The 26,532-nt window shown below is 41.2% G+C and overlaps 1 protein-coding gene and 1 non-coding gene across 3 annotated transcripts in view; one reads left to right on the plus strand and one right to left on the minus strand.

Annotated features, from left to right (window-relative positions):
- Positions 1–25,378, plus strand: part of LOC140849153 (serine/threonine-protein kinase TAO1-like) — a 66,776-nt gene extending 41,398 nt beyond the window's left edge. The window contains exon 15 of one of the 2 annotated variants that reach the window (XM_073235652.1): positions 460–4,150. In XM_073235652.1, the coding sequence (XP_073091753.1) occupies positions 460–786 (327 nt within the window). In that variant the 3' untranslated portion in view covers positions 787–4,150. Of the gene's footprint in view, positions 1–459; positions 4,151–25,181 lie in introns of those variants that run through there. The other variant, XM_073235653.1, reaches the window with a different exon arrangement.
- Positions 20,989–21,180, minus strand: LOC140849318 (U2 spliceosomal RNA). Its single transcript, XR_012131062.1, has one exon. It is a non-coding gene; the product is annotated as a U2 spliceosomal RNA (small nuclear RNA).
- Positions 25,379–26,532: the final 1,154 nt, after the last annotated feature.

Consider the following 26,532-nt stretch of genomic DNA (forward strand, 5'->3'; position numbering starts at 1 on the left):
ATTAAATTAATTAGTGCTTTTGTCCTGCATTAAAAACTTACAAACTTCATTCTGTTTCTATTTTACTAATTACTGGTTCCTACACCAATACCATATTTATTACATTAGAGTGACCTTACGGTGTATCTAATAAGGCTACATTCTCCTTACACATTTTCTTTTTCAATCTTTTTACCTAATGGTTTTGGTAGCCATTCATGATAATTGCCTTGATTTATTATTTCAATAGAGATTATTACCTTTGCTTTTAAGAACTTAATTTTACACATTTTAGCAATATAAGTTATATATGATTCCTACAGTACATCTCTTTGATTTTTAAATGTACATCCTTTAAAATAGCCAGAGTGGACATTTTTATGATTCACTTTAAACCAGAATAATTATTGCTTCTGTAGTTTATATATTTTTTAAAATAAATGAGCTTTCTTTTTGCTTCCCCCCACCAACCCACAACAGATGGAAGAAGAGATATTGACATTTCAGAATGAGTGCAGTGAAAGAATACGAAGCCTGCTAGAGCGTCGAGCAAAAGAGATGAAAGCTTTCAAATCTGAAAGCGAGGGACTAGGTTTTGGAAACGACCTCTCTAACCTTGCCCCTGAGGCATTCAGCCAAACCCCCCCCGGAGCTCCTCACAGGGTGCATCCCATAGGTGGCCTACCACAAGCCTGGGGCCATCCAATACAAGGTGGGTCCCCAGCGATGCAGGTCACCCTTCTGAGCCAATGCATGGGGTACCCCGAGGTAGCAGTATGTGAGTTCGCAATAGCCTTCGGGTTCTGAGGCAGACAGCTGCCGGGGGATGAACGGAACAGGGCATGAACAGAAGCACCAGTGTCACTTGACAAATATCCAATGGGTCACACATGTCTTACACATGACCTAATAATTGAGAATGGTGAGGAGGAGCCAAGATGGCGGTGTGAGTAGGACAGCAGAAGTCTCCTCCCAAAAACATATATATTTTTGAAAATACAACAAATACAACCATTCCTAAAACAGAGACCAGAAGATACAGTACAATAGCCAGGCTACATCTACATCTGCGAGAACCCAGTGCCTCACGAAGGGGATAAGATACAAGCCGTGGCCTAGCAGGACCAGAGGGAGCCCAGGACTGCTAAATACCCAGCCCTAGCCATCCGCACCAGAGCATGGACACACAGTGCGTGGTGTGCTGGATACTAGGGAAACTGAACAGTAAAACCTGCGAGCGGGTCCCCACGGCCGGCGCACCTGGGACAAAAGAAAAGCGTGTGCTTTTTGAAGGTCTTAAAGGGACAGGGGCCTCACAGCTGGATGGAGGCATCCCGGCATACAGCCCAGCAGCTGGGAATCCCCAGGAACTCCAGGTGCCCCAACCCCCTGGGCGACAACATAGCTTGGCGGCCCCCCACAGTGATAAACAGCCTCCCGCCCACTCCCCCTCTGGCGCGGCCCCACCACAGCAGAGCAGCAGCCTAAAAGTGGCCACGCCCACAGCAACCGCACGGAGCTTACTCCACAGTAGCGGGGCAAGAATCAGAGACCCCATCTGCACGCAGCTGCCCAGTAAAAGCCACTAAGGGTCACCGTTCTCCCAGGAAAGGAAGGCCAGGAGCAAGTGGAAAGGGACTTTGATCTCCCAGCTGACACACATGCCAAGTGCCTACGACTACCTCTATCACCATGAAAAGGCAGAAGAATTTGATACAGACCAGACTAAGCCAGACATCCATCCTCCCCTGAGAGGGAATCTGAGGAGATAGATTTAACCAATCTTCCTGAAAAAGAATTCAAAATAAAGGTCATAACCATGCTGATGGACTTGCAGAGAAATATGCAAGAGCTAAGGAGGGAGAACACAGAAATAAAACAATCTCCGGAAGGACTTAAAAGCGGAATGGACGAGATGCAAGAGGCCATTAATGGAATAGAAATCAATGAACAGGAACGCAGAGAAGCTGACACAGAGAGAGATAAAAGGATCTCCAGGAGTGAAAGAATATTGAGAGAACTATGTGACCAATCAAAATGGAACAATATCCACATTATAGGGGTACCAGAAGAGGAGAGAGAAAAAGGGATAAAAAGTGTCTTTGAAGAAATAATTGCTGAAAACTTCCCCAAACTGGGGGAGGAAATAGCCTCTCAGACCATGGAAGCACACAGAACTCCCAACACAAGGGACCCAAGGAGGACAAGACCAAGACACATAATAATTAAAATGGCAGAGATGAAGGACAAGGACAGAGTACTAAAGGCAGCCAGAGAGAGAAAAAAAGTCACCTACAAAAGAAAACCCTTCAGGTTATCATCAGACTTCTCAACAGAAACCTTACAGGCCAGAAGAGAATGGCATGATATATTTAATGCAATGAAAGAGAAGGGCCTTGAATGAAGGATACTATATCCAGCACGATTATCATTTAAATATGAAGGAGGGATTAAACAATTCCCAGAAAAGCAAAAATTGAGGGAAAGGCTAAACAGATGTCACCAGAGAAAATAAAATCACAGCAAAGAAAGCGGACCAATCAATTACTAACTAAAGGCAAAAACCAAAATCAACTACCCACAAAAGCAGTCAAAGGAAACACAAAAGAGCACACACACATACACACACACACACACACACACACACACACACACACACAGAAAAAAAATACCTAACATACAAAGAATGGAGGAGGAGGAATAAGAAGGGAGAGAAATGAAGAATCATCAGACTGTGTTTATGATAGCTTAATAAGTGAGTGAAGTTAGACAGTAAGATAGTAAAGAAGCTAACCTTGAACCTTTGGTAACCAAAACCTAAATCCTGCAATGGCAATAAGTACATATCTTTCAATAATCACTGTAAGTGTAAATGGACTGAATGCACCAATCAAAAGACACAGAGTAATAGAATGGATAAAAAAGCAAGACCCATCTATATGCTGCTTACAAGAGACTCACCTCAAACCCAAAGACATGCACAGACTAAAAGTCAAGGGATGGAGAAAGATATTTCATGCAAACAAGAAGGTGTTGCAGTACTAGTATCAGACAAAATAGACTTCAAAACAAAGAAAGTCACAAGAGATAAAGAAGGACATTATATAATGATAAAGGGCTCAGTCCAACAAGAGAATATCACCATTATAAACATCTATGCACCCAACACAGGAGCACCAACATATGTGAAACAAATACTAACAGAATTAAAGGAGGAAATAGAATGCAGTGCATTCATTTTAGGAGACTTCAACACACCACTCACTCAAAAGGACAGATCCACCAGACAGAAAACAAGTAAGGACACAGAGGCACTGAACAACACACTAGAACAGATGGACCTAATAGACATCTATGGAACTCTATACCCAAAAGCAACAGGATACACATTCTTCTCAAGTGCACATGGAGCACTCTCCAAAATAGACCACATACTAGGCCACAAAAAGAGCCTCAGTAAATTCAAAAAGATTGAAATTCTACCAACCAACTTCTCAGACCACAAAGGCATAAAACTAGGAATAAATTGCACAAAGAAAGCAAAAAGGGTCACAAACACATGGAGGCTTAACAACATGCTCCTAAATAATCAATGGATCAACAACCAAATCAAAATAATTGAGAATGGCCATTCTGCTGGAACAGTCCAGCAAAGGAAACTCCCTGTAGACATCATCACAAGCAGCCTCCTCGCTTGGGTGCTACCATGTGGAAGCTGAGTACAGATGGTATATTTTATTCATTTTTGTAAAGCGTTCTGTTTTGTATTTACTAATTGGGATGTCATAGTATTTAGCTGTCAGGTTTTGTGCTTTGTTTTGTTTTTAACTTTTGGGGAAATTTTATGTAAAGGGGAATTGGTGTGTATGTGTGTTTATTAAATATGCACACACACACACACATACAGTGCACGTGGTAAAAAGAAACTGGTTAGATAGGGGGTATTTTCTGAAAACTGCAAAAACAATTCAGCAACGTGGCTTGACTCATCACTTTTGGACAAGTCTATCCTAAGAAATTTGTGAAAAGATCTAAAGCCTTTCTCTATATACCCCAGGTTCTTATGAGCCGCTCACAGCAGCCAGCATATGCTAAAACAAGTTATTATGGAAACACACCTGTATCCCCTCACCAATGTATTTTGGTTATTAAATAAATGTATTTTGTCTGACTTTTGTTTATTAAATTGGCCTCATTTGGAGTAGGAAAAAAGTGGAAATCCATGAACACTAAAGGGTTGCATTGACTCTTTCAGAGAGTAGAAGACAACCTAATTCTTTTTCTGAATGCTGCAAGCTTGTCAGGGATTTTTTTTTTTTTTTTTTTTTTGGTCCATTCAATTGTGCCTTCTTTGTGGTATGGTGAGATGGAGGTGCTTCAGGAGATCCCAAGTTTTGTGGAAATTACATTGTCAAACTTGTAAGCCTCCAAAGGGGAAGACAAAAAGGGTGAGAGGGGCCCCTGAAAGTTCATATGACGGGTATGTTCAGTAGCAGAGTGAGGAGATGAAGCCTATGTATATCCTGACGTTTTGTTGCTTATGCTGTGATACGTCATCCTAGCTGAGCTAAGCTCTGTTAACTTCCAAGACCCCAAACAGTACTTTTACTTTGTTTATACAAAAACAAAGACATGTAGCCAATACAAATCAAAGGCCAGAGGTATTTGAATGATGCCGTATTTACAGACCACCATCTCCTGGAATTCTCATCACACTACTTAGACATAAATCGATTACCCCCTTTTGGTTTATGGGGTTTCCTGTTTACAAGTAGAATAGCCCGTTATTTAAGTGCTTAGTTGCCGAGTGAGCCAGGAGTCACTGAGCCTGTGACTTTACCAGGGCTGACTAACCCTCAGCACCACTGTAGGTTTTGCTGCATGTGCAGGTCCTCTTCCTTTTTTTTTTTTTTTTTTTTCTGTTGTTGATTGCTGTTTTTGTTGCTGCAATACTTTACAAACTTGTAGTTTCTTGAGACTTAGTGATTGCTTGGCATCATGTTAACATCACACGACAGAAAATACCACTTGCAGAAGTCTAAAGCCTCGGTGCTAACGTACTACTGAAAAGGAACCAGCAAGTTTGGCAAATAAAAAAAAAAACACTACAGTGAGTTATGGTGGTCAGGAAATCTCTTGACGAAAGCTAACTTCTTTTTTCCAGAGAGGGGTGTGTTTTGTTTTATTTTGTTTTCTTTTGTAATGAAGGATCCACCTGATGCTGACAGTCAGATGTGACTTGGGGTCCCACCGCCAGTGTGGAGACTGAGCTGCAGGTGGGTGGGGAGCCATGAATATGACTTGAAGGGAAAAAATGTCCTTCCCCGTGAGCGCTCCAAGTTCCTTTAGGTTGCTGTCCTGCCCTCTCCCCAGTTGTCTTGAAGAACCAGGAGCCCTGCTGCTGACAGACTCCTGCTTTTCACAGAGGGCTCCAAGGTAGCATTCTCCACGGCCTCTCAGTGATGCTCTCCGCCTAGACCAGACCAATCACCATTGAAATCTTGGTTTTCTCAACCAATTTAAGTCTTCTCCAGGTACGTCAGCCCAGTCTGCCTGAATCCACCCCTTTAGGACTTTCTAGCATTCATTTAATGGGAACTGGGAGAAAAATTAATATTTCAGTGTAAATATTTTTAAAACCAAGATCGCAGTAGAATTCACACACAGTCATAGGCAGTGTTTCATGTAGCGCTCTGGTCCGTCGTCCTCCTGGCCACGGTTGAGATCACCAGTTTTTAGGTGGACATAACATGTACTTGATTCTACTGAAAGGGACTTAATTATTTCAATAGCTCTTCTGCATTCAAATATTGTACAGTATCTCAGACAAATTGAGATATCTACATGTTTAGAGGAAAGTGATAGGACCAACCTTTAGAATTTATAAAATGTCCAAAAATATAATGGAATTTGATACCTTTTAAAAAATTCTTACTAGATCTGGCTCCTTTACTGAAGCAGATCAGTTTTGCATATAAAACTCTAAAATCGAAATGGACTTAAATTAGTCAAACTGAATTACTGAGTTCATGCAGACTACATGTACTTGTAAAATCGTGATTGAACACTGACTCCAAATGTCTGTCCAGTAGGGCTTCGTTTTTGCCACAGGACCCGAGCCAGTTTTACATCACTATACCTGAATTATTCCATTAAGTTAATTTGAATTAAAATATATATGGTTTGAAAAAAAATAAAATAAATAAAATATATATAGTTTGCAAAAAGATTCAAATTAATTCAGATTAATCATTCAGATTGGTTTGTGTGTGTTTGTAAGATTAACTTCTGAGGAATCTCAATCATGGTAGGAATCATCAAAGAGTAAAAGCAGGAAAATCTGAAGGATTTTGAAAGATCCTAAAGAAAGAAGCAGGCACTTTCTCAATCAGTGTACAAATGTCAACCTTTGATTAAACTAATACTACCTCCTCCCCAGTGCTGGTGTTCACTTAATATGTATGTGTTTAAGAAAATAAAAAATATGGGAAATTTGTCCAGCATATCAGAAATTTGTAAATGCTATATCTGGTATCCAGAACTTGGCAGTAAAAAGTTTCCTGTGTTCACTATCTCTCCCTTCTTTTAAGTTAACATTTTGAAAATGTAAAACCTCATACCTTGAGATAATCCTTAATTGGGTTCCCTTCCTTTCATACATATTTTTTTCTCTGTTTATTAAAATCAGCTGTATCCCCAAATTACAGTATCTACAGGTATTTTCACTGATATATAAGGTTAGCTGGAAAATGTATTTATATTATTTTTATTCAGAACTGCCATTCTTTTCAGTGATCTCTATACCTGGAGATGACTAGTCCTGCATTTAAAGCCACACCCACAGGTATAATACGCTTAGTTCTCTAAGCCAAGGATTTACCAGTAAATTGAACTTTTTAGCATAACCATCATGATGTTCAGCTGCCTAGACATCAGATAAACACCACTCAGCAAACTAAGAAACTGTCCTTGACACTCCTTCCCACTCCCGCCTCTTTCCTCACCCCCTTTTCAAAAACCAAAACCTCTGTTATGAGTGTCTTTTTCAGACCATAAGGCAGATTTTAGTAACTTTCTACTTTAAGTACTAAATATCTGGCATTTTAAACTTTCATAGAGTACATTGTGTTGGACACTGGAATAATACTCTTCATTTTCACCTGTGAAATATGACTTTATTGTACTTGAAACACCTCTTTTGCATTTCTCCATTTGTGCCATTCACTAGTGGAGATGAATTGTATTATACCATGATCTACTGGCTTTTTAAAAAGCTGTTAAGTATGCACATTTTTGGTATAGCTATTATCATTTGTATGTATATATTGTATATACACATGAGTGCCCATATGTGTGTATAGATAGGTGGATGTATCTCATACTGTACATTTCCATCAGGGCACTTAAGGTTCTGTTACTTGGTTATTTCAGTCCTCAGTTAAGGCAAGAATGCATGTGTTTCTTAAGAGTGAGTACTCTGGGTTGATATTTATGAAAAGATGGTCATTAGATGCTATCTTTTCTTTTTTAATACCCTCTTAGCACTTGTGTGGGTGGGAAGAAAACTGGGTAAAATGTGGATCCATAAGATGCAATGCAGTAAAAAGTACTGGGGATGGAGCCACTTAGTGTTTTCATGGGTCTGTGTCGTGATACAGTAAAAAATAAGTGATGCGGAGAGAAACGAACCATGGAAATTGAAAAACACTGGTGGTGATTCCTCTGCAAAGATGATAGCCAATCACATAATCTTCATGTGCGCTATCTCTACATTTTTCTTAGTGATGCCGTTGATCCTTGTACTTTCTGTACTCCATTAATACTAATAACTATTAATTTTGCTAAGGACCAAAATAGCCAAGAAAGGAGTTGCGGTTATGGCATCTAAGGTTCTCCTAAACTAAAGTCTACAGGCCATGGCCACTGGGGGAGGGATATGGGGTTGGCAGGGGGCTTTCTCTCTCCAGCTGCCTCTTCCTGCTTGCTAATAGTTCTTCCCGCACCTTCTGCCCCTTCTGAGCCACTACTATATAAGCACAGATTTGGCCCAACACAGCAGCCCTTTCCGACGAATTTTATATGGTCCTGCATATTTTTGTCCCATTCTCCCACTGTAAAGTGTCTAGTGTGTATTCAATTCAGGAAATAATATGTTTAAGTATATAAGTATGAATCGCTATTAGTGATATAAGGAGGTTTCTGTTCTTTAGATAAACTTCTTCCTCTAAGGGGAAAAGTCACATCTTGGGCTGCCATCTTGGAGCTGCTTACCAAAATACAGATCTTTATTAAAGAAAAACAAATTCGCTATTCTGTTTTGCCTCATCTAACGTGATAGGGCTCCCACCAGTTTGTAGCATTGCCTTTGAAAAGGCCCTCTAAGTTGGTAAGAACTGGAAGTTTCCCATGCTCAGATTCCTTAAAAGGATGAAGAGTGTGCTGTACATTTAGCAGACTTGCCTCTAGTGCACAAGGACTCTGACTGAAGTGTATTTTGCTGTGTCTCTGGTTATGTTGTCTGAACTTTTATGAAATCATTACAATAGGTCTGCATTGGAAATGCTTCTTTGTGAAAAACTAATTTTATTGAACACTGTCTAGAAAAAGAAATTGAAGCTGTGAACTCTTCCTTTATTGTGCATTTATAATTTCTACTGAATTCTGGTAGCCCTCTTTATAGTCACGTGGACTAATTTTTCCCTCATTTATATTCAAATTTACAAAATCTCACTCATACAAGGGAAGAGAAACCATTTGGCCTAATGGTAGTCTTCAGATCACAAGTTACCAAGAAGGGACTAACAGTTACCAAAGGGAAAGGGAGTGGGGAGGATGGGTGGAAAGGGAGGGATAGGGGGAAAAAGGAGCATTATGATTACCACACATAATGTGGTGGGTGGGGGCCACGGGGAAGGCAGTATAGCAACTGCAATGTTGTTCATTGTAAGTGTATATTAATGATACCAAAAAATAATAAAAATAAAATAGAAAAAAAAATGATAAATGTGCCAGGTGGGGAACTGAAACTCATTACATTGCTGATGGGAGTGTAAAATGGTGCAACTATTTTCGAAAACTCTTTAACAGATGCTTATCAAGTTAAATAAACATTTACTAGGATAGAGTAAGTCCTTAACTAGTTATCATTTACTCAAAAGAAATTATAACACTGGCACACAGGAACTAGTACACAGCAGCTTTATTCATAATGACCAAAAACTGCAAATAATACAAATATCTATCAATAAATTAATGTATTATAGAATTATGGTATATTCACACAATGAAATACTATGCATCATAATAACAAGGAGTAGAGTACTGATACGTGGCAGTAACACAGGTGACTATGGAAAGCATTATGTTCGGCCAAATCCAGAAACAAAATAGCACATACTATACAATTTCCCTAAATTCTCTAACAGGCAAAATTTGTCTAAAGTAATAGATCTACAGTTGTCTGCGGTTGTCTGGGGCTAGTAGGGGGCAGAAAAGGGGATGTGAGAAGTGCAAACTTATGAACAACGTATGGAAGGATCTGTATGAAATGCTAATATTTCTCTCTTAAAGTAAGTAGGGCTGTGAAGAGCATTGCCTGTTAGCCTAGACATCTGTATTACCTAAATTTTTGTAGCAATCGCTCATAATTTTAAGAAATTTTGTTCTAAATTTGAGAAAAATAAAACAATATTTTAAAAACCACAACACATACTCTAATTAGGGAGACTACCCAAATGGCTATTAGCAAATTTTTTAATCCACAAAAGACTAACGCATTTTTAAAAATTACTTATGTGACAATTCCAACATTGATGTCAAAACATTTGAATCGAACACAAGAACAGAAACATCCAGATTAAGGGTTAATGTTCCTTAAATATATACATATCATTCAAATCACTCAGAAAGTACCTAATCTGCCAATATATAAATGGCCAAAGGATTTCAACATTCCATAAACAGGTAATAGAGATAATTGGGAGAAGTCAAAACCTGAAGCATAATGGGTGTAGTCATGAGTTTTCTGATTCCGTTTTCCTCTATCTCCTGGCTTTGACCTAAGAGTTGCCTGAGTAACTATTTTGATAGTGGTGATGACAAGAAAACCCTTAAAAGGAGTCCCCTTCTTCTATCCCCAAGGGGACCCTGTGACCTGGAGATGGTGAGGAAATATGCTGGGGTTTTTTCCTACTCTTTTTCCTCTTCGCCCTAGACTTGCAGTGCCAGAGGAACAGAAAAACCCTGTGAGAAAAACCTTTCTCTCAGGCCAGAAAAGCTAGAAACAGGGCCTCTGTTGCCCAAACAGTATGAGGAGAATTGCCATTATGTTTTTTTTCCTTTTCTCTCCTTTCTGCACTGTATGCAAGGACAGCCCCAGTTACGGGGAACTGTACAATGCAGAAGTCTAAGGGCGTCTGTGTCTTTCTGACCAAAGTAACTGGGAAAAGGCCACTGGAAACTGAAGAGAATGGGGGAAATCATGGAGAGGAAACAACTGGAAAAGACATGCCTATCCTGGGTATAAAGTAATACAAGTAACTTGTGTTTGTATAAAATAGACTCAGAAAGTATAGCAAAGGCTATGAGAAAGAGAACTAATAATGTATGATATATACTATTGCCTAAGTCCTAGACTATCACTGAGAGACATAGCACAGGCCAAATGTAAAGAGCACAGGGAAAGTTTTGAAAGTAGAACTGGTATTAGAACCGCCACCCACAGAAAGTGAGACAGAACGTGTCATCTACACTGGTTGCTGTCTGCTAAAACAAACAAATCAACCTCCAGAAGATGCAAACATGACTCAGAAATGACAATATCATATTCAAAATGACCAGAATAAAATCCAAAATTTACTGCACATGCTAAAACAAACAACACACACACACACCACTGGAGAATGTGACAAATTATCAAGGGAAAGAAAGGACAGATGCCTATTTTGAGAAGCCTAATGTTGGAATTGTCACATAAGACTTTAAAGCAGCTATTATAACCATAGTAAATGCAGTAATGGTTAACACTCTCAAAATAGTTGGAAAGACTGAAGTTCTTAGCAGAAAAATAAGAACTATAAAAGAAGATCCACATCGAGAAATTTAGAACTGAAAAATATAATTACCAGAAATTACAAAAGAAATTGCATGGGCTCAACCGCTGAACAGAGATGATAGAAGGGTCTGTAAACTTGAAGATAACAGAGCAGCAGAAATTATCTACACTGAAGAAAGACAGGAAAAAACACTGGAAAAAATGAATACATCCTTAGAAACTTGTGGGACACTATCAAACTGTCTAAACTTCACATTATAGGTGTTATATAAAGGAAAAGAGAATTTTATTTTTTTAGAGAAAATAATTCTTACTCAAAGCAGGAAAGAGCCCAGATTTGACAAAAACATAAATTTAGAGATTCAAGATGCTCAGCAAGCCCCAAACAGAGCAAATTCAAAAGAGTTTAGGCCTGATAAGGCCTAAAATTAAAATCAGTAACAAACAGGCCTGATAAGGCCTAGACATGTCATAATGCTAAAAAGCAAAGATAAACTAAAATTTGAATGATCACAGATTTCTCATAAAATACAGTGGAGGCCACAGAATGTCGAATGATTAAGGTGAGGAAAGGAAAGAACTGCCAACCCAGAAGAGAATCCTTTATCTAAGCAAAAGTCTTGTAGAATGAATGCAAAAAGCAGAGAGAGAGAGAGAGAGAGAAAGACTTAGATGAAGGAAAGCTAAGAGAATCTGACCTCCATTAAGGGAAATGTAAAATATCAAACAAAAGACAGCTGAAGGCTGTATTAATACTACATGAAATATTCAGAGCTTCAGAGCTAGGAAAATTACAAGGAGTAGAGAGAGACATTACATAATGTCATGATTCCATTCATCAAATTATTTAGGCCTGCTCTAATCTTTTTTATGTCCCTCCTACTGACTTTGGGCATCATTTGTTCTACTTTCTCTAGTTTTGTTAATTGTGAGTTTAGACTGTTCATATTGGATTTTTCTTCTTTCCTGAGGCAGGCCCGTATCGCAATATACTTCCCTCTTAGCACGGCCTTCGCTGCATCCCACAGATTTTGCAGTGTTGAATTAGTGTTGTCATTTGTCTCCATATATTGCTTGATCTGTTTTTATTTGGTCTTTGATCCATTGATTATTTAGGAGCATGTTGTTAAGCCTCCATGGGTTTGTAGGCTTTTTCATTTTCTTTGAGTAATTTATTTCTAGTTTCATACTATGGTGGTCTGAGAAGGTGGTTCAATTTCAATATTTTTGAATTTACTGAGGCTCTTTTTTGTGGCCTAGTATATGGTCTATTCTTGAAAACGTTCCCTGTGCACCTGAGAAGAATGTGTATCCTGTGGCTTTTGGGTGGAGTGTTCTGTAGATATCTGTTAGGTCCATCTGTTCTAATGTGTTGTTCAGTACCTCTGTCTCCTTACTTATTTTCTGTCTGGTTGATCTGTACTTTGGAGTGAGCGGTGTGTTGAAGTCTCCTAAAATGAATGCATTGCTTTCTATTTCCTCTTTTAATTCTGTTAGTATTTGTTTCACATATGTAGGTGCTCCTGTGTTGGGTACATAGATATTTATAATGGTTATATCCTCTTGTTGGACTGATCCCTTTATCATTATGTAATGTCCTTCTTTGTTTCTTGTGACTTTCTTTGTTTTGAAGTCTACTTTGTCTGATACAAGTACTGCAATTCCTGCTTTTTTCTCCCTATTAGATGCATGAAATATCGTTTTCCACCCCTTTACTTTCAGTCTGTGTATGTCTTTGGGTTTGAAGTGAGTCTCTTGTAGGCAGCATATAGACAGGTCTTGTTTTGTTATCCATTCGGTGACTCTATGTCCTTGGATTAGTATATTCAAACCATTTACATTTAGGGTGATTATCGATAAGTATGTACTTATTGCCATTGCAGGCTTTAGATTCATGGTTACCAAAGGTTCAAGGGTAACTTCCTTACTATCTAAGAGTCTAACTAAACTCAGTTAGTATGCTATTACAAACACAATCTTAAGGTTGTTATTTTTTTCTCTTTGCCTTTTTTCCTCCTCCATTCTTTATATATTAGGTATCATATTCTGTACTCTTTTTCTATCCCTTAACCTACATTGGGGTAGTTCATTTAATTTTACATTTGCTTAGTAATTAATTATTCTGCTTTCTTTACTGTGGTTTTATCACCTCTGGTGACAGTTATTTAGCTTTAGGAACACTTCCATCTATAGGAGTCCCTCCAAAATACACTGCAGAGACAGTTTGTGGGAGGTAAATTCTCTCAGCTTTTGCTGATCTGGAAATTATTTGATCTCTACTTCAACATTAAATGATTATCTTGCTGGGTAGAGTATCTTGGTTCCAGGCCCTTCTGCTTCATTGCATTAAATACATCATGCCACTTCCTTCTGGCCTGTAAGGTTTCTGCTGAGAAGTCTGATGATAGCCTGATGGGTTTTCCTTGTATGTGATCTTTTTTCTGTCTCTGGCTTCTTTTAATACTCTGTCCTTACCCTTGATCTTTGCCATTTTAATTATTATATGTTTTGGTGTTGTCTGTCTTGGCTCCCTTCTGTTGAGAGATTTGTGCACCTCCACGGCCTGAGAGACTATCTCCTTCTGCAGATTGGGGAAGTTTTCAGCAATTACCCCCTCAAAGACACTTTGCCTTTTTCTCTCTCTTCTTCTGGTACCCCTCTAATATGAATATTGTTCCATTTGGATTGGTCACACAGTTCTCTCAATATTCTTTCATTCCTAAAGATCCTTTTTTCTGTGCCTCAGCTTCTTTGTTTCCTCTTCTCCACTTTCTTTTTCATTTATCCTCTCCCCCACCATATCTAATCCACTTTTAAATACCCCTTTTGTACTCTGTAATGAATGGATCTCTGTGATGATTTATTTCCTGAGTTCGTGAATGTTTTTCTGTACCTCCATGGTCATGTTTATGATCTTTTTGGAATATATTTCAGGAAGGTTGATGAGTTCATTTCATTTTCACTTGACCCTTTTTAATGTGTTTTGGGGATTTTGGTTTGAACCAGGCTCCTTTGACATTTCATATTTGTATGTGGCACCCTCTAGTACCCAGACATTTGTTCTCTGAGCTGAGTTTCCTGCTCATGTTCTGGCATTTGGCTTGTAACCTACAACAATGGAGAGGAAAGAATGAAACAAAGCAAAACCTTTTTCTTTCAAAACCATCTTAGACCAGTCTACTATCAACTAAGTAGGTAATTCATGTAGGAGATCCCAGTCAACAGCTTCTAATAAAATTTCATCTGAAAAAGCATACAAGCTAGATGGTTCTAAAATTTAAATGGGAATGTAAAGGACCTAGAATAGCCAAAATTTTGAAGGGGCATAAAAAGTTGGTAAATGTCCATCAGCATAGCAAAATGTTGTAGAATCACTACTTGTCCTCTCTGTTGTACAGCCCTCCCTCCCCTTTCTCCCTCCCCCCCATGCATGCTAATCTTAATACCCCCTTTCTTCTCCCCCCCCTCCTTATCCCTCCCTGCACACCCATCCTCCCCAGTTCCTTTCCCTTTTGAGCTGAAGCAGATAGGAGAAAAGCTAGCTCTCTGCCCTCCCTCCCCGCCATTTGCCTAAAAGCAGGGCAAAAGTTGGCACAGAAGTTAAACAATCGCTGGCAACCCTAGAACCCTTATGAGCCCAGAGACTGGCACCAGGGGACTCTACGTAACAAACTTTACTGACTAGTCCTCATCTTCTATTATTCCCCCCTTACGTCTTCCCTCCCACAGTTCGCCACCCTAGGAGCTCAAAAGTCCTGTTCCTTTGTCTTGTCACTTCTCCGGACAGTTACTGGGTCGGTTGGTTTCTTTGTTTGTATAAGGCTATATATACATATATACATATCTGAGTTACTCATCCCTGAGTATATACAACGCTAATCAGTTTGTCTTTCTCCTGTTAACCTGTCTTTTGTTACGAAGCCCCAGCCTCCGACAACCTAGAAGGGTAAAAGGGAAAAGATATTTCTCTTCCCCTACCAGGGGCTCTCAGGCACTTGGGGGTAGGTAATTCTGTGACTGGGTAGCTGAATAAATCCTACCCAGAAGGAGGGGAGGGGTCGCGCGAGGCCAAAGCTGTCATTGGTCTCCAAGTAGCAGCCGATATTCCTCCTATCAGACAGCATACAGGGAGTGAGTGTTTGGTAGATTTTGTTGTTTGGGCCATTTTCTTTCTTGCCTGAATTTGGATGTGACTACGGACTGGTCTTGTGTCTGTCTTGATCCGTTCACGGCCACAGAATGGCCTTGTCTGCTGTTGATGTTGAAAATTAAGTGAAGGGAAACCTCGCTGCAGATGGAGCGGGGAAGCCCTGAAAGTCGGAGCGCTCACCCACGGAGCCCTCACGTCGCAGTCCGCAAGTCTACACAACCAGCAGGAAGAAGGAAGATGGGAATTATTTTGACAAAGGGAGGAAACTTTGATAAAGTTTCACACAGGAACTTTATCTCCTGCCTCCGAGGAGGAGGAGGACGAGGACGCCTCCTTGCTGCACAGGCAATGCCTTAACCCGCTGCTCCGAGCCAAGGAGAAACCCCCACCGCCCTGGAACTCCTCCTAAAACCTAGGAAAAGCTGACCTTCCCTTCGTCTCCTTGGATCTGCTTGTGGATCCTCATAGCTTGTGCGCCTGGCTTGCAATTCCTCCGCTATTCTTGAATACGCTCATTTTGCTAGTAAAATAACTGGCTGCTTTATTTTTAAGGTTGACAGTGTTCCGTGAAATTATGTTTGGCACTGGGAGACCACCGTCGCCTAGCTGTGATGGCTAGCTGTGATGGCAGGCCAGTTTCCGGGGGCTGCTTTTCTCTCTCTCAACACCCGAGACACATCACGAGATCTTAGCGATCACATTTTCCGTGTAGCTCGAAACAACCTGCTATTTCATCATCCTAGGGGCATTTTTTTTCTGCAGTTACTTCATAGGTCCCCAGCTAGGACGAAAGAGTCTGCAAGAATAAGGAAATGGAGGAATGAGGGACTCCCTTAGAGGGCTGATGCAACAGTGAAATAAGTCGTGGCTACGGCATGATCCTTCAGTTTTCTTCTTGCGTTGCAACGAAAAAGTATGGAATCATCTTTCAAGAACGTAAACAAGCAGATGGGAGGCACTATCTTTGTAGTCTGATTTTTGCTTTCGTTGAACGCAATGGAGAATTCAGGAATTTAAATTTTTCTACCCACAATGGCAAAGAAAAGGAAATGGACGGAGAGGAGCACGTTTCTATTAGACGAATTCAGAAGATGAAGGCAAGGGACTGGTCTCCATCAAGGATGGTGAAAGGGATTATATAAGTGAAATCTCAGACTGCATGTCTTCAAAGGACAATAATATCCTAGATGAATTATCTCAAACTCTAGAATTTGCAACTCAACAGCATTCGGAGCCACCAAGGGTGAAAAAAAAAAATTCTTCAACTGTTGTGTCTTGGCAGTGCAAGTGTGAGGAGAACCAGAAGTACCGTGATAAGCTAAACCTACTAAGAGATGTTTCTGAAATCTGGAAGCAGTGTTTTACCCGCCGGGTAGGACAGTCAAGTGAGCCAGTTGGTGGCATTTGGAGGATGTCACCGGATTCAGGTATTTAGACCCTCAAAACTTGGAAAATATGAAGTGAAAATGTGGGTTTGCTATGTTTAAATTATTAGGTCAATGTTTAATTAAATCATTCCCATTATCCTTTATTTTTACTTCTATAGATTATTCACATGCACACACGACTTAAATATAAAAAATAGGTCCTTCTTACAAAAATCACATGACCATCACAGATGCTAAAAAAGCATTTGACAAAATTCAACATCCATTCATGATAAAAACTCTCAACAAAATGGGTATAGAGGGCAAGTACCTCAACATAATAAAGGCCATATATGACAAGCCCACAGCCAACATTATACTGAACAGCAAGAAGCTGAAAGCTTTTCCTCTAAGATCGGGAGCAAGACAAGGATGCCCACTCTCCCCACTTCTATTCAACATAATACCGGAGGTCCTAGCCACGGCAATCAGACAACACAAAGAAATAAAAGGCATCCAGACTGGCAAGGAAGAAGTTAAACTGTCTCTGTTTGCAGATGACATGATACTGTACATAAAAAAAACCCTAAAGAATCCACTCCAAAACTACTAGATCTAATATCTGAATTCAGCAAAGTTGCCGGATACAAAATTAATATGCAGAAATCTGTCGCATTCCTATACACCATCAATGAACTAGTGGAGAGAGAAATCAGGAAAACAATTCCATTCACAGTTGTATCAAAAAGAAGGAAATACCTAGGAATAAACCTAACCAAGGAAGTGAAAGACCTATACTCTGAAAACTACAAGACACTCATGAGAGAAATTCAAGAAAATACCAATAAATGGAGACACATCCCGTGCTCACGGATAGGAAGGATTAATACGGTCAAAATGGCCATCCTGCCTAAAGCAATCTACAGATTCAATGCAATTCCTATCAAACTACCAACAGCATTCTTCAACGAACTAGAGAAAATCGTTCGAAAAATTCATATGGAACCACAAAAGATCCCAAATAGCCAAAGCAACCCTGAGAAGGAAGAATAAAGCTGGGGGGATTATGCTCCCCAACTTCAAGCTCTACTACAAAGCCACAGTAATCAAGACAATTTGGTACTGGCACAAGAACAGACCCATAGACCAATGGAACAGACTAGAGAGCCCTGCTATAAACCCAAGCATATATGGTCAATTAATATACGATAAAGGAGCCATGGACATACAATGGGGGAATGACAGCCTCTTCAACAGCTGGTGTTGGCAAAACTGGACAGCTACATGCAAGAGAATGAAACTGGATTATTGTTTAACCCCATACACAAAAGTAAACTTGAAATGGACCAAGGACCTGAACGTAAGTCATGAAACCATAAAACTCTTAGAAGACAACATAAAGCAAACATCTCCTGAATATAAGCATGAGCAACTTCTTCCTGAACGCATCTCCTCAAGCAAGGGAAACAAAAGCAAAAATGAACTCATAGGACTACATCAAACTAAAAAGTTTCTGTACAGCAAAGGACACCAGCAACAGAACAAAAAGGCATCCTACAGTATGGGACAATATATTTGTAAATGACATATCCGACAAGGGGTTAACATCCAAAATATATAAAGAACTCACACGCCTCAACAACCAAAAAGCAAATAACCCGATTAACAAATGGGCAGAGGATATGAAGAGACAGTGCTCCAAAGAAGAAATTCAGATGGCCAACAGACACATGAAAAGATGCTCCATATCACTAATCATCAGGGAAATGCAAATTAAAACCACAATGAGATATCAACCTCACACCAGTAAGGATGGCCAGCATCGAAAAGACTAAGAACAAATGCTGGCGAGGATGCAGAGAAAGGGGAACCCTCCTACACTGCTGGTGGGAATGTAAACTAGTTCAACCATTGTGGAAAGCACAAAAAAACTAAGAATATAAATACCATTCGACCCGGGAATCCCACTCCTTGGGATTTACCCAAAGAATACAACTTCTCAGAATCAAAAAGATATATGCACCCCTATGTTTATCGCAGCACTTTTTACAATAGCCAAGATATGGAAGCAACCTAAGTGTCCATATACACAATGGAATACTATTCAGGCATCAGAGAGAAACAAATCCTACCATTTGCAACAACATGGATGGAGCTGGAGGACATTATGCTCAGCGAAATAAGCCAGGCGGAGAAAGAGAAGTGCCAAATGATTTCCCTCATTTGCAGAGTATAACGACAAAGCAAAACTGAAGGAACAAAATAGCAGCAGACTCAGAGACTCCAAGAAGGAACTCGTGGTTACCAAAGGGGAGGGGTGTGGGAGGGCGGGTGGGGAGGGAGGGAGAAGGGGATTGAGGGTATTATGTTTAGTACACATGGTGTGGGGGATCATGGGGAGAACAGTTTAGCACAGAGAAGGCAGATAGTGAATCTGTGGCATCTTACTACACTGATGGACAGTGCCTGCATTTCAGTATGGGTGGGGACTTGATAATATTGGTAAATGTAGTAACCACATTGTTTTTTCATGTGAAACCTTCATAAGAGTGTGTATCAGTAATACCTTAATAAAAATTTGTTAAAAATTAAAAAAAAAATAGGTGTTTCTTGCATAAGGGCCTAATGGGTCCTGGATAAGCACGTGTTGATGTCTACTTTTCCCTGGCATACTGAGAGTTAAGATGAGCTCACTCAGCCTGCTTGTATGTTTTGCACCAGCTACATTAAGCTGGTGCAGCCCAGAATAGGTAAGAGAGGTGGGTGGAGGTTGGTCACGCGCGCGTGTGACCAAGCAGGATCGGGGCAAGGGAGCTGAGGGTACATGCAAGGAAATTAACCTGGGTCAACAGGAACTTGAGGACACTGGTCGGGGGGGGGGGTTGGGGGAGAAGGGATAGTGAAAGGTGGCAGGTACCAAAGGGATGCAGAGGGAGGGAGGAAGCGGGTAGAAGATGATTGGAGAGCATGATGCTGGAAGTGGATGAGGTCACAGCAATTGGTAATGACAGGACCTAGAGCTGGACCAGGGGAATGAGTGGTGAGATCACCAGGTTTATGACAGGAGTGTGCTGGTGTGTTGGTGTCTTGCCAATGGGTTTCAGCCCCGGGCAAGTTCGCTATGGATTCAATGTGACCAAAGAAATTGACAGTAAAAAGTTTTTGGGGTGAAAGGGTTATACCCAACTTTATTTCCAGGTGGCAGGTCAGTTGCTAGAATCCCATTCACTCAGAGCGAGTCTGCATGCAGCAAGTCGGTCTCTGCCTCTGGGCCTCTCTGTCTGCACAGTCATCCTGCACAGCTGTGGTCCAGGCCTCTGTCCTCGGTGCTGCCACCACTCCAGCCTCTGCTCTGCTCTCCTGCAGCCTTGCAGCCCTGCTACCCAGAGCACTGGGCGGAGCTCTTCATATAGAGTCAACAGCCATGTATTGCCCGCAGGTGTGCATTGAGCTAGTCAACCCGGGCCAGGTGAGAATCCTGGCCACAGAAACTCTCATTTTATCCACAGTTGAAAAGAGAGAGTGAGCCAGGAACTAAAAATTTTCAAGGAAGCGACCTGCGGCTGGACAAGATGACAGGAACAAGGAGAGGTAGCGGGTGCTGTAGTCTGATGGCCTGTGATTCAAAGCTGGTGTGTTGGGGCAGTTAGGGAAGCAGGACGGTGGTCTATAAGGGACAAGGAGGAGCAAGGCCCAGTGGAATCAGGGGTGGGGAGAGGGAATAGTCACCCTCTGAGTAGGCTGCAGGAATGCATGCTCTCAGGCAAAGAAGGTTAGAGCAAGAAGGGAAGGGAGATTGAGAGTAGGGGGGGGGGGAGGGGGGGGGAAGGTCAGAAAAACAAGATTTTGGGAGTTGGAGCGGGGATGGAGAAGAGGTCCAAAAGGATGCAGAGTGGCAATGGAGAAGAGCTGGGAGGCCCGGGCTTCCTGGGAGGCAGAGAGGCATAGGGGCACCCGTAAGACCGGCAGGGTTGCAGGGGCGGAGCATTACAGGTGTGCACAACTTGCGGTAGGTGGGCTTGAACGGCGAGGCGCACGGAGCCTGGAAGAAGATTGAAATAGGCCTCGGGCCTGCCACTTAAGTCAAGCGAGCCGCCCCTTCTGTACAACGGGATAGTAGTAGCAGTCTTTCGACACGGAGATTTTGCGAGTGTAAGGGCCATCGCCCCGTATTAAGCGCTAAATGGGAAACGCTTGCTAACTCACTTGACTAGCTGAAACACGAAGGTCAAGCAAGAAGCAAAGCTGTAGATACGCTGAGATTTAAACGAGCCGCAGAAACACACAACAAACCGCACGCGGGAACGGTAGAGAACACAAACTAAAAAGCCTGCAATAAAGCATACAGGATATACAGAGTGGGAACCATAAACTTTCAAAGACGCGTAGGCCTAAAAGGAAGCAACGAAAAATAATCCTACTTTTTGCCACCAGAGTAATAGAGATACATGGTTTCTAAAAGCACTGCCATATAAGGTCGATGCATGAAGCAGTCGGAGTACGCTTCTACCCTAACTGCCTGCTGCAAAAATGCACTTAACATAGCTGCCCTGGGATACGGACCGTGTCAGACATTAAACTGATAAGTGGAGATACTACATTTGGTCTTACCCAGAAGGTGGAGAAACGATGACCCCTGCTCTGCCTGGGCCATCACCGTCCTCCTATCACCCATATTCAACTCACGGTGAGAACCCCAGCCCTCATTATTCGATTTCTTTTGAGTGGTCGACAGTATCAGGGATATCAATAGATTCTTGTGCAGATCTTTTGCTCTCTGCATGTTTAAGCAGAAATTCTATGTCGAAGGTAGTTATGTCACCTATGTTGTCTTCTAAGAGTTTTATGGTTTCATGACTTACGTTCAGGTCCTTGGTCCATTTCAAGTTTACTTTTGTGTATGGGGTTAAACAATAATCCAGTTTCATTCTCTTGCATGTAGCTGTCCAGTTTTGCCAACACCAGCTGTTGAAGAGGCTGTCATTCCCCCATTGTATGTCCATGGCTCCTTTATCGTATATTAATTGACCATATATGCTTGGGTTTATAGCAGGGCTCTCTAGTCTGTTCCATTGGTCTATGGGTCTGTTCTTGTGCCAGTACCAAATTGTCTTGATTACTGTGGCTTTGTAGTAGAGCTTGAAGTTGGGGAGCATAATCCCCCCAGCTTTATTCTTCCTTCTCAGGGTTGCTTTGGCTATTTGGGATCTTTTGTGGTTCCATATGAATTTTTCGAACGATTTTCTCTAGTTCGTTGAAGAATGCTGTTGGTAGTTTGATAGGAATTGCATTGAATCTGTAGATTGCTTTAGGCAGGATGGCCATTTTGACCGTATTAATCCTTCCTATCCGTGAGCACGGGATGTGTTTCCATTTATTGGTATTTTCTTGAATTTCTCTCATGAGTGTCTTGTAGTTTTCAGAGTATAGGTCTTTCACTTCCTTGGTTAGGTTTATTCCTAGGTATTTCCTTCTTTTTGATACAACTGTGAATGGAATTGTTTTCCTGATTTCTCTCTCCACTAGTTCATTGATGGTGTATAGGAATGCGACAGATTTCTGCATATTAATTTTGTATCCGGCAACTTTGCTGAATTCAGATATTAGATCTAGTAGTTTTGGAGTGGATTCTTTAGGGTTTTTTTTATGTACAGTATCATGTCATCTGCAAACAGAGACAGTTTAACTTCTTCCTTGCCAGTCTGGATGCCTTTTATTTCTTTGTGTTGTCTGATTGCCGTGGCTAGGACCTCCGGTATTATGTTGAATAGAAGTGGGGAGAGTGGGCATCCTTGTCTTGCTCCCGATCTTAGAGGAAAAGCTTTCAGCTTCTTGCTGTTCAGTATAATGTTGGCTGTGGGCTTGTCATATATGGCCTTTATTATGTTGAGGTACTTGCCCTCTATACCCATTTTGTTGAGAGTTTTTATCATGAATGGATGTTGAATTTTGTCAAATGCTTTTTTAGCATCTGTGATGGTCATGTGATTTTTGTAAGAAGGACCTATTTTTTATATTTAAGTCGTGTGTGCATGTGAATAATCTATAGAAGTAAAAATAAAGGATAATGGGAATGATTTAATTAAACATTGACCTAATAATTTAAACATAGCAAACCCACATTTTCACTTCATATTTTCCAAGTTTTGAGGGTCTAAATACCTGAATCCGGTGACATCCTCCAAATGCCACCAACTGGCTCACTTGACTGTCCTACCCGGCGGGTAAAACACTGCTTCCAGATTTCAGAAACATCTCTTAGTAGGTTTAGCTTATCACGGTACTTCTGGTTCTCCTCACACTTGCACTGCCAAGACACAACAGTTGAAGAATTTTTTTTTTTCACCCTTGGTGGCTCCGAATGCTGTTGAGTTGCAAATTCTAGAGTTTGAGATAATTCATCTAGGATATTATTGTCCTTTGAAGACATGCAGTCTGAGATTTCACTTATATAATCCCTTTCACCATCCTTGATGGAGACCAGTCCCTTGCCTTCATCTTCTGAATTCGTCTAATAGAAACGTGCTCCTCTCCGTCCATTTCCTTTTCTTTGCCGTTGTGGGTAGAAAAATTTAAATTCCTGAATTCTCCATTGCGTTCAACGAAAGCAAAAATCAGACTACAAAGATAGTGCCTCCCATCTGCTTGTTTACGTTCTTGAAAGATGATTCCATACTTTTTCGTTGCAACGCAAGAAGAAAACTGAAGGATCATGCCGTAGCCACGACTTATTTCACTGTTGCATCAGCCCTCTAAGGGAGTCCCTCATTCCTCCATTTCCTTATTCTTGCAGACTCTTTCGTCCTAGCTGGGGACCTATGAAGTAACTGCAGAAAAAAAATGCCCCTAGGATGATGAAATAGCAGGTTGTTTCGAGCTACACGGAAAATGTGATCGCTAAGATCTCGTGATGTGTCTCGGGTGTTGAGAGAGAGAAAAGCAGCCCCCGGAAACTGGCCTGCCATCACAGCTAGCCATCACAGCTAGGCGACGGTGGTCTCCCAGTGCCAAACATAATTTCACGGAACACTGTCAACCTTAAAAATAAAGCAGCCAGTTATTTTACTAGCAAAATGAGCGTATTCAAGAATAGCGGAGGAATTGCAAGCCGGGCGCACAAGCTATGAGGATCCACAAGCAGATCCAAGGAGACGAAGGGAAGGTCAGCTTTTCCTAGGTTTTAGGAGGAGTTCCAGGGCGGTGGGGGTTTCTCCTTGGCTCGGAGCAGTGGGTTAAGGCGTTGCCTGTGCGGCAAGGAGGCGTCCTCGTCCTCCTCCTCCTCGGAGGCAGGAGATAAAGTTCCTGTGTGAAACTTTATCAAAGTTTCCTCCCTTTGTCAAAATAATTCCCATCTTCCTTCTTCCTGCTGGTTGTGTAGACTTGCGGACTGCGACGCGAGGGCTCCGTGGGTGAGCGCTCCGACTTTCAGGGCTTCCCCGCTCCATCTGCAGCGAGGTTTCCCTTCACTTAATTTTCAACATCAACAGCAGACAAGGCCATTCTGTGGCCGTGAACGGATCAAGACAGACACAAGACCAGTCCGTAGTCACATCCAAATTCAGGCAAGAAAGAAAATGGCCCAAACAACAAAATCTACCAAACACTCACTCCCTGTATGCTGTCTGATAGGAGGAATATCGGCTGCTACTTGGAGACCAATGACAGCTTTGGCCTCGCGCGACCCCTCCCCTCCTTCTGGGTAGGATTTATTCAGCTACCCAGTCACAGAATTACCTACCCCCAAGTGCCTGAGAGCCCCTGGTAGGGGAAGAGAAATATCTTTTCCCTTTTACCCTTCTAGGTTGTCGGAGGCTGGGGCTTCATAACAAAAGACAGGTTAACAGGAGAAAGACAAACTGATTAGCGTTGTATATACTCAGGGATGAGTAACTCAGATATGTATATATGTATATATAGCCTTATACAAACAAAGAAACCAACCGACCCAGTAACTGTCCGGAGAAGTGACAAGACAAAGGAACAGGACTTTTGAGCTCCTAGGGTGGCGAACTGTGGGAGGGAAGACGTAAGGGGGGAATAATAGAAGATGAGGACTAGTCAGTAAAGTTTGTTACGTAGAGTCCCCTGGTGCCAGTCTCTGGGCTCATAAGGGTTCTAGGGTTGCCAGTGATTGTTTAACTTCTGTGCCAACTTTTGCCCTGCTTTTAGGCAAATGGCGGGGAGGGAGGGCAGAGAGCTAGCTTTTCTCCTATCTGCTTCAGCTCAAAAGGGAAAGGAACTGGGGAGGATGGGTGTGCAGGGAGGGATAAGGAGGGGGGGGAAGAAGAAAGGGGGTATTAAGATTAGCATGCATGGGGGGGAGGGAGAAAGGGGAGGGAGGGCTGTACAACAGAGAGGACAAGTAGTGATTCTACAACATTTTGCTATGCTGATGGACATTTACCAACTTTTTATGCCCCTTCAAAATTTTGGCTATTCTAGGTCCTTTACATTCCCATTTAAATTTTAGAACCATCTAGCTTGTATGCTTTTTCAGATGAAATTTTATTAGAAGCTGTTGACTGGGATCTCCTACATGAATTACCTACTTAGTTGATAGTAGACTGGTCTAAGATGGTTTTGAAAGAAAAAGGTTTTGCTTTGTTTCATTCTTTCCTCTCCATTGTTGTAGGTTACAAGCCAAATGCCAGAACATGAGCAGGAAACTCAGCTCAGAGAACAAATGTCTGGGTACTAGAGGGTGCCACATACAAATATGAAATGTCAAAGGAGCCTGGTTCAAACCAAAATCCCCAAAACACATTAAAAAGGGTCAAGTGAAAATGAAATGAACTCATCAACCTTCCTGAAATATATTCCAAAAAGATCATAAACATGACCATGGAGGTACAGAAAAACATTCACGAACTCAGGAAATAAATCATCACAGAGATCCATTCATTACAGAGTACAAAAGGGGTATTTAAAAGTGGATTAGATATGGTGGGGGAGAGGATAAATGAAAAAGAAAGTGGAGAAGAGGAAACAAAGAAGCTGAGGCACAGAAAAAAGGATCTTTAGGAATGAAAGAATATTGAGAGAACTGTGTGACCAATCCAAATGGAACAATATTCATATTAGAGGGGTACCAGAAGAAGAGAGAGAAAAAGGCAAAGTGTCTTTGAGGGGGTAATTGCTGAAAACTTCCCCAATCTGCAGAAGGAGATAGTCTCTCAGGCCGTGGAGGTGCACAAATCTCTCAACAGAAGGGAGCCAAGACAGACAACACCAAAACATATAATAATTAAAATGGCAAAGATCAAGGGTAAGGACAGAGTATTAAAAGAAGCCAGAGACAGAAAAAAGATCACATACAAGGAAAACCCATCAGGCTATCATCAGACTTCTCAGCAGAAACCTTACAGGCCAGAAGGAAGTGGCATGATGTATTTAATGCAATGAAGCAGAAGGGCCTGGAACCAAGATACTCTACCCAGCAAGATAATCATTTAATGTTGAAGTAGAGATCAAATAATTTCCAGATCAGCAAAAGCTGAGAGAATTTACCTCCCACAAACTGTCTCTGCAGTGTATTTTGGAGGGACTCCTATAGATGGAAGTGTTCCTAAAGCTAAATAACTGTCACCAGAGGTGATAAAACCACAGTAAAGAAAGCAGAATAATTAATTACTAAGCAAATGTAAAATTAAATGAACTACCCCAATGTAGGTTAAGGGATAGAAAAAGAGTACAGAATATGATACCTAATATATAAAGAATGGAGGAGGAAAAAAGGCAAAGAGAAAAAAATAACAACCTTAAGATTGTGTTTGTAATAGCATACTAACTGAGTTTAGTTAGACTCTTAGATAGTAAGGAAGTTACCCTTGAACCTTTGGTAACCATGAATCTAAAGCCTGCAATGGCAATAAGTACATACTTATCGATAATCACCCTAAATGTAAATGGTTTGAATATACTAATCCAAGGACATAGAGTCACCGAATGGATAACAAAACAAGACCTGTCTATATGCTGCCTAC

The sequence above is a fragment of the Manis javanica genome, chromosome 4 (genome assembly GCF_040802235.1).
Source record: "Manis javanica isolate MJ-LG chromosome 4, MJ_LKY, whole genome shotgun sequence".
Lineage (NCBI taxonomy): Eukaryota > Metazoa > Chordata > Mammalia > Pholidota > Manidae > Manis > Manis javanica.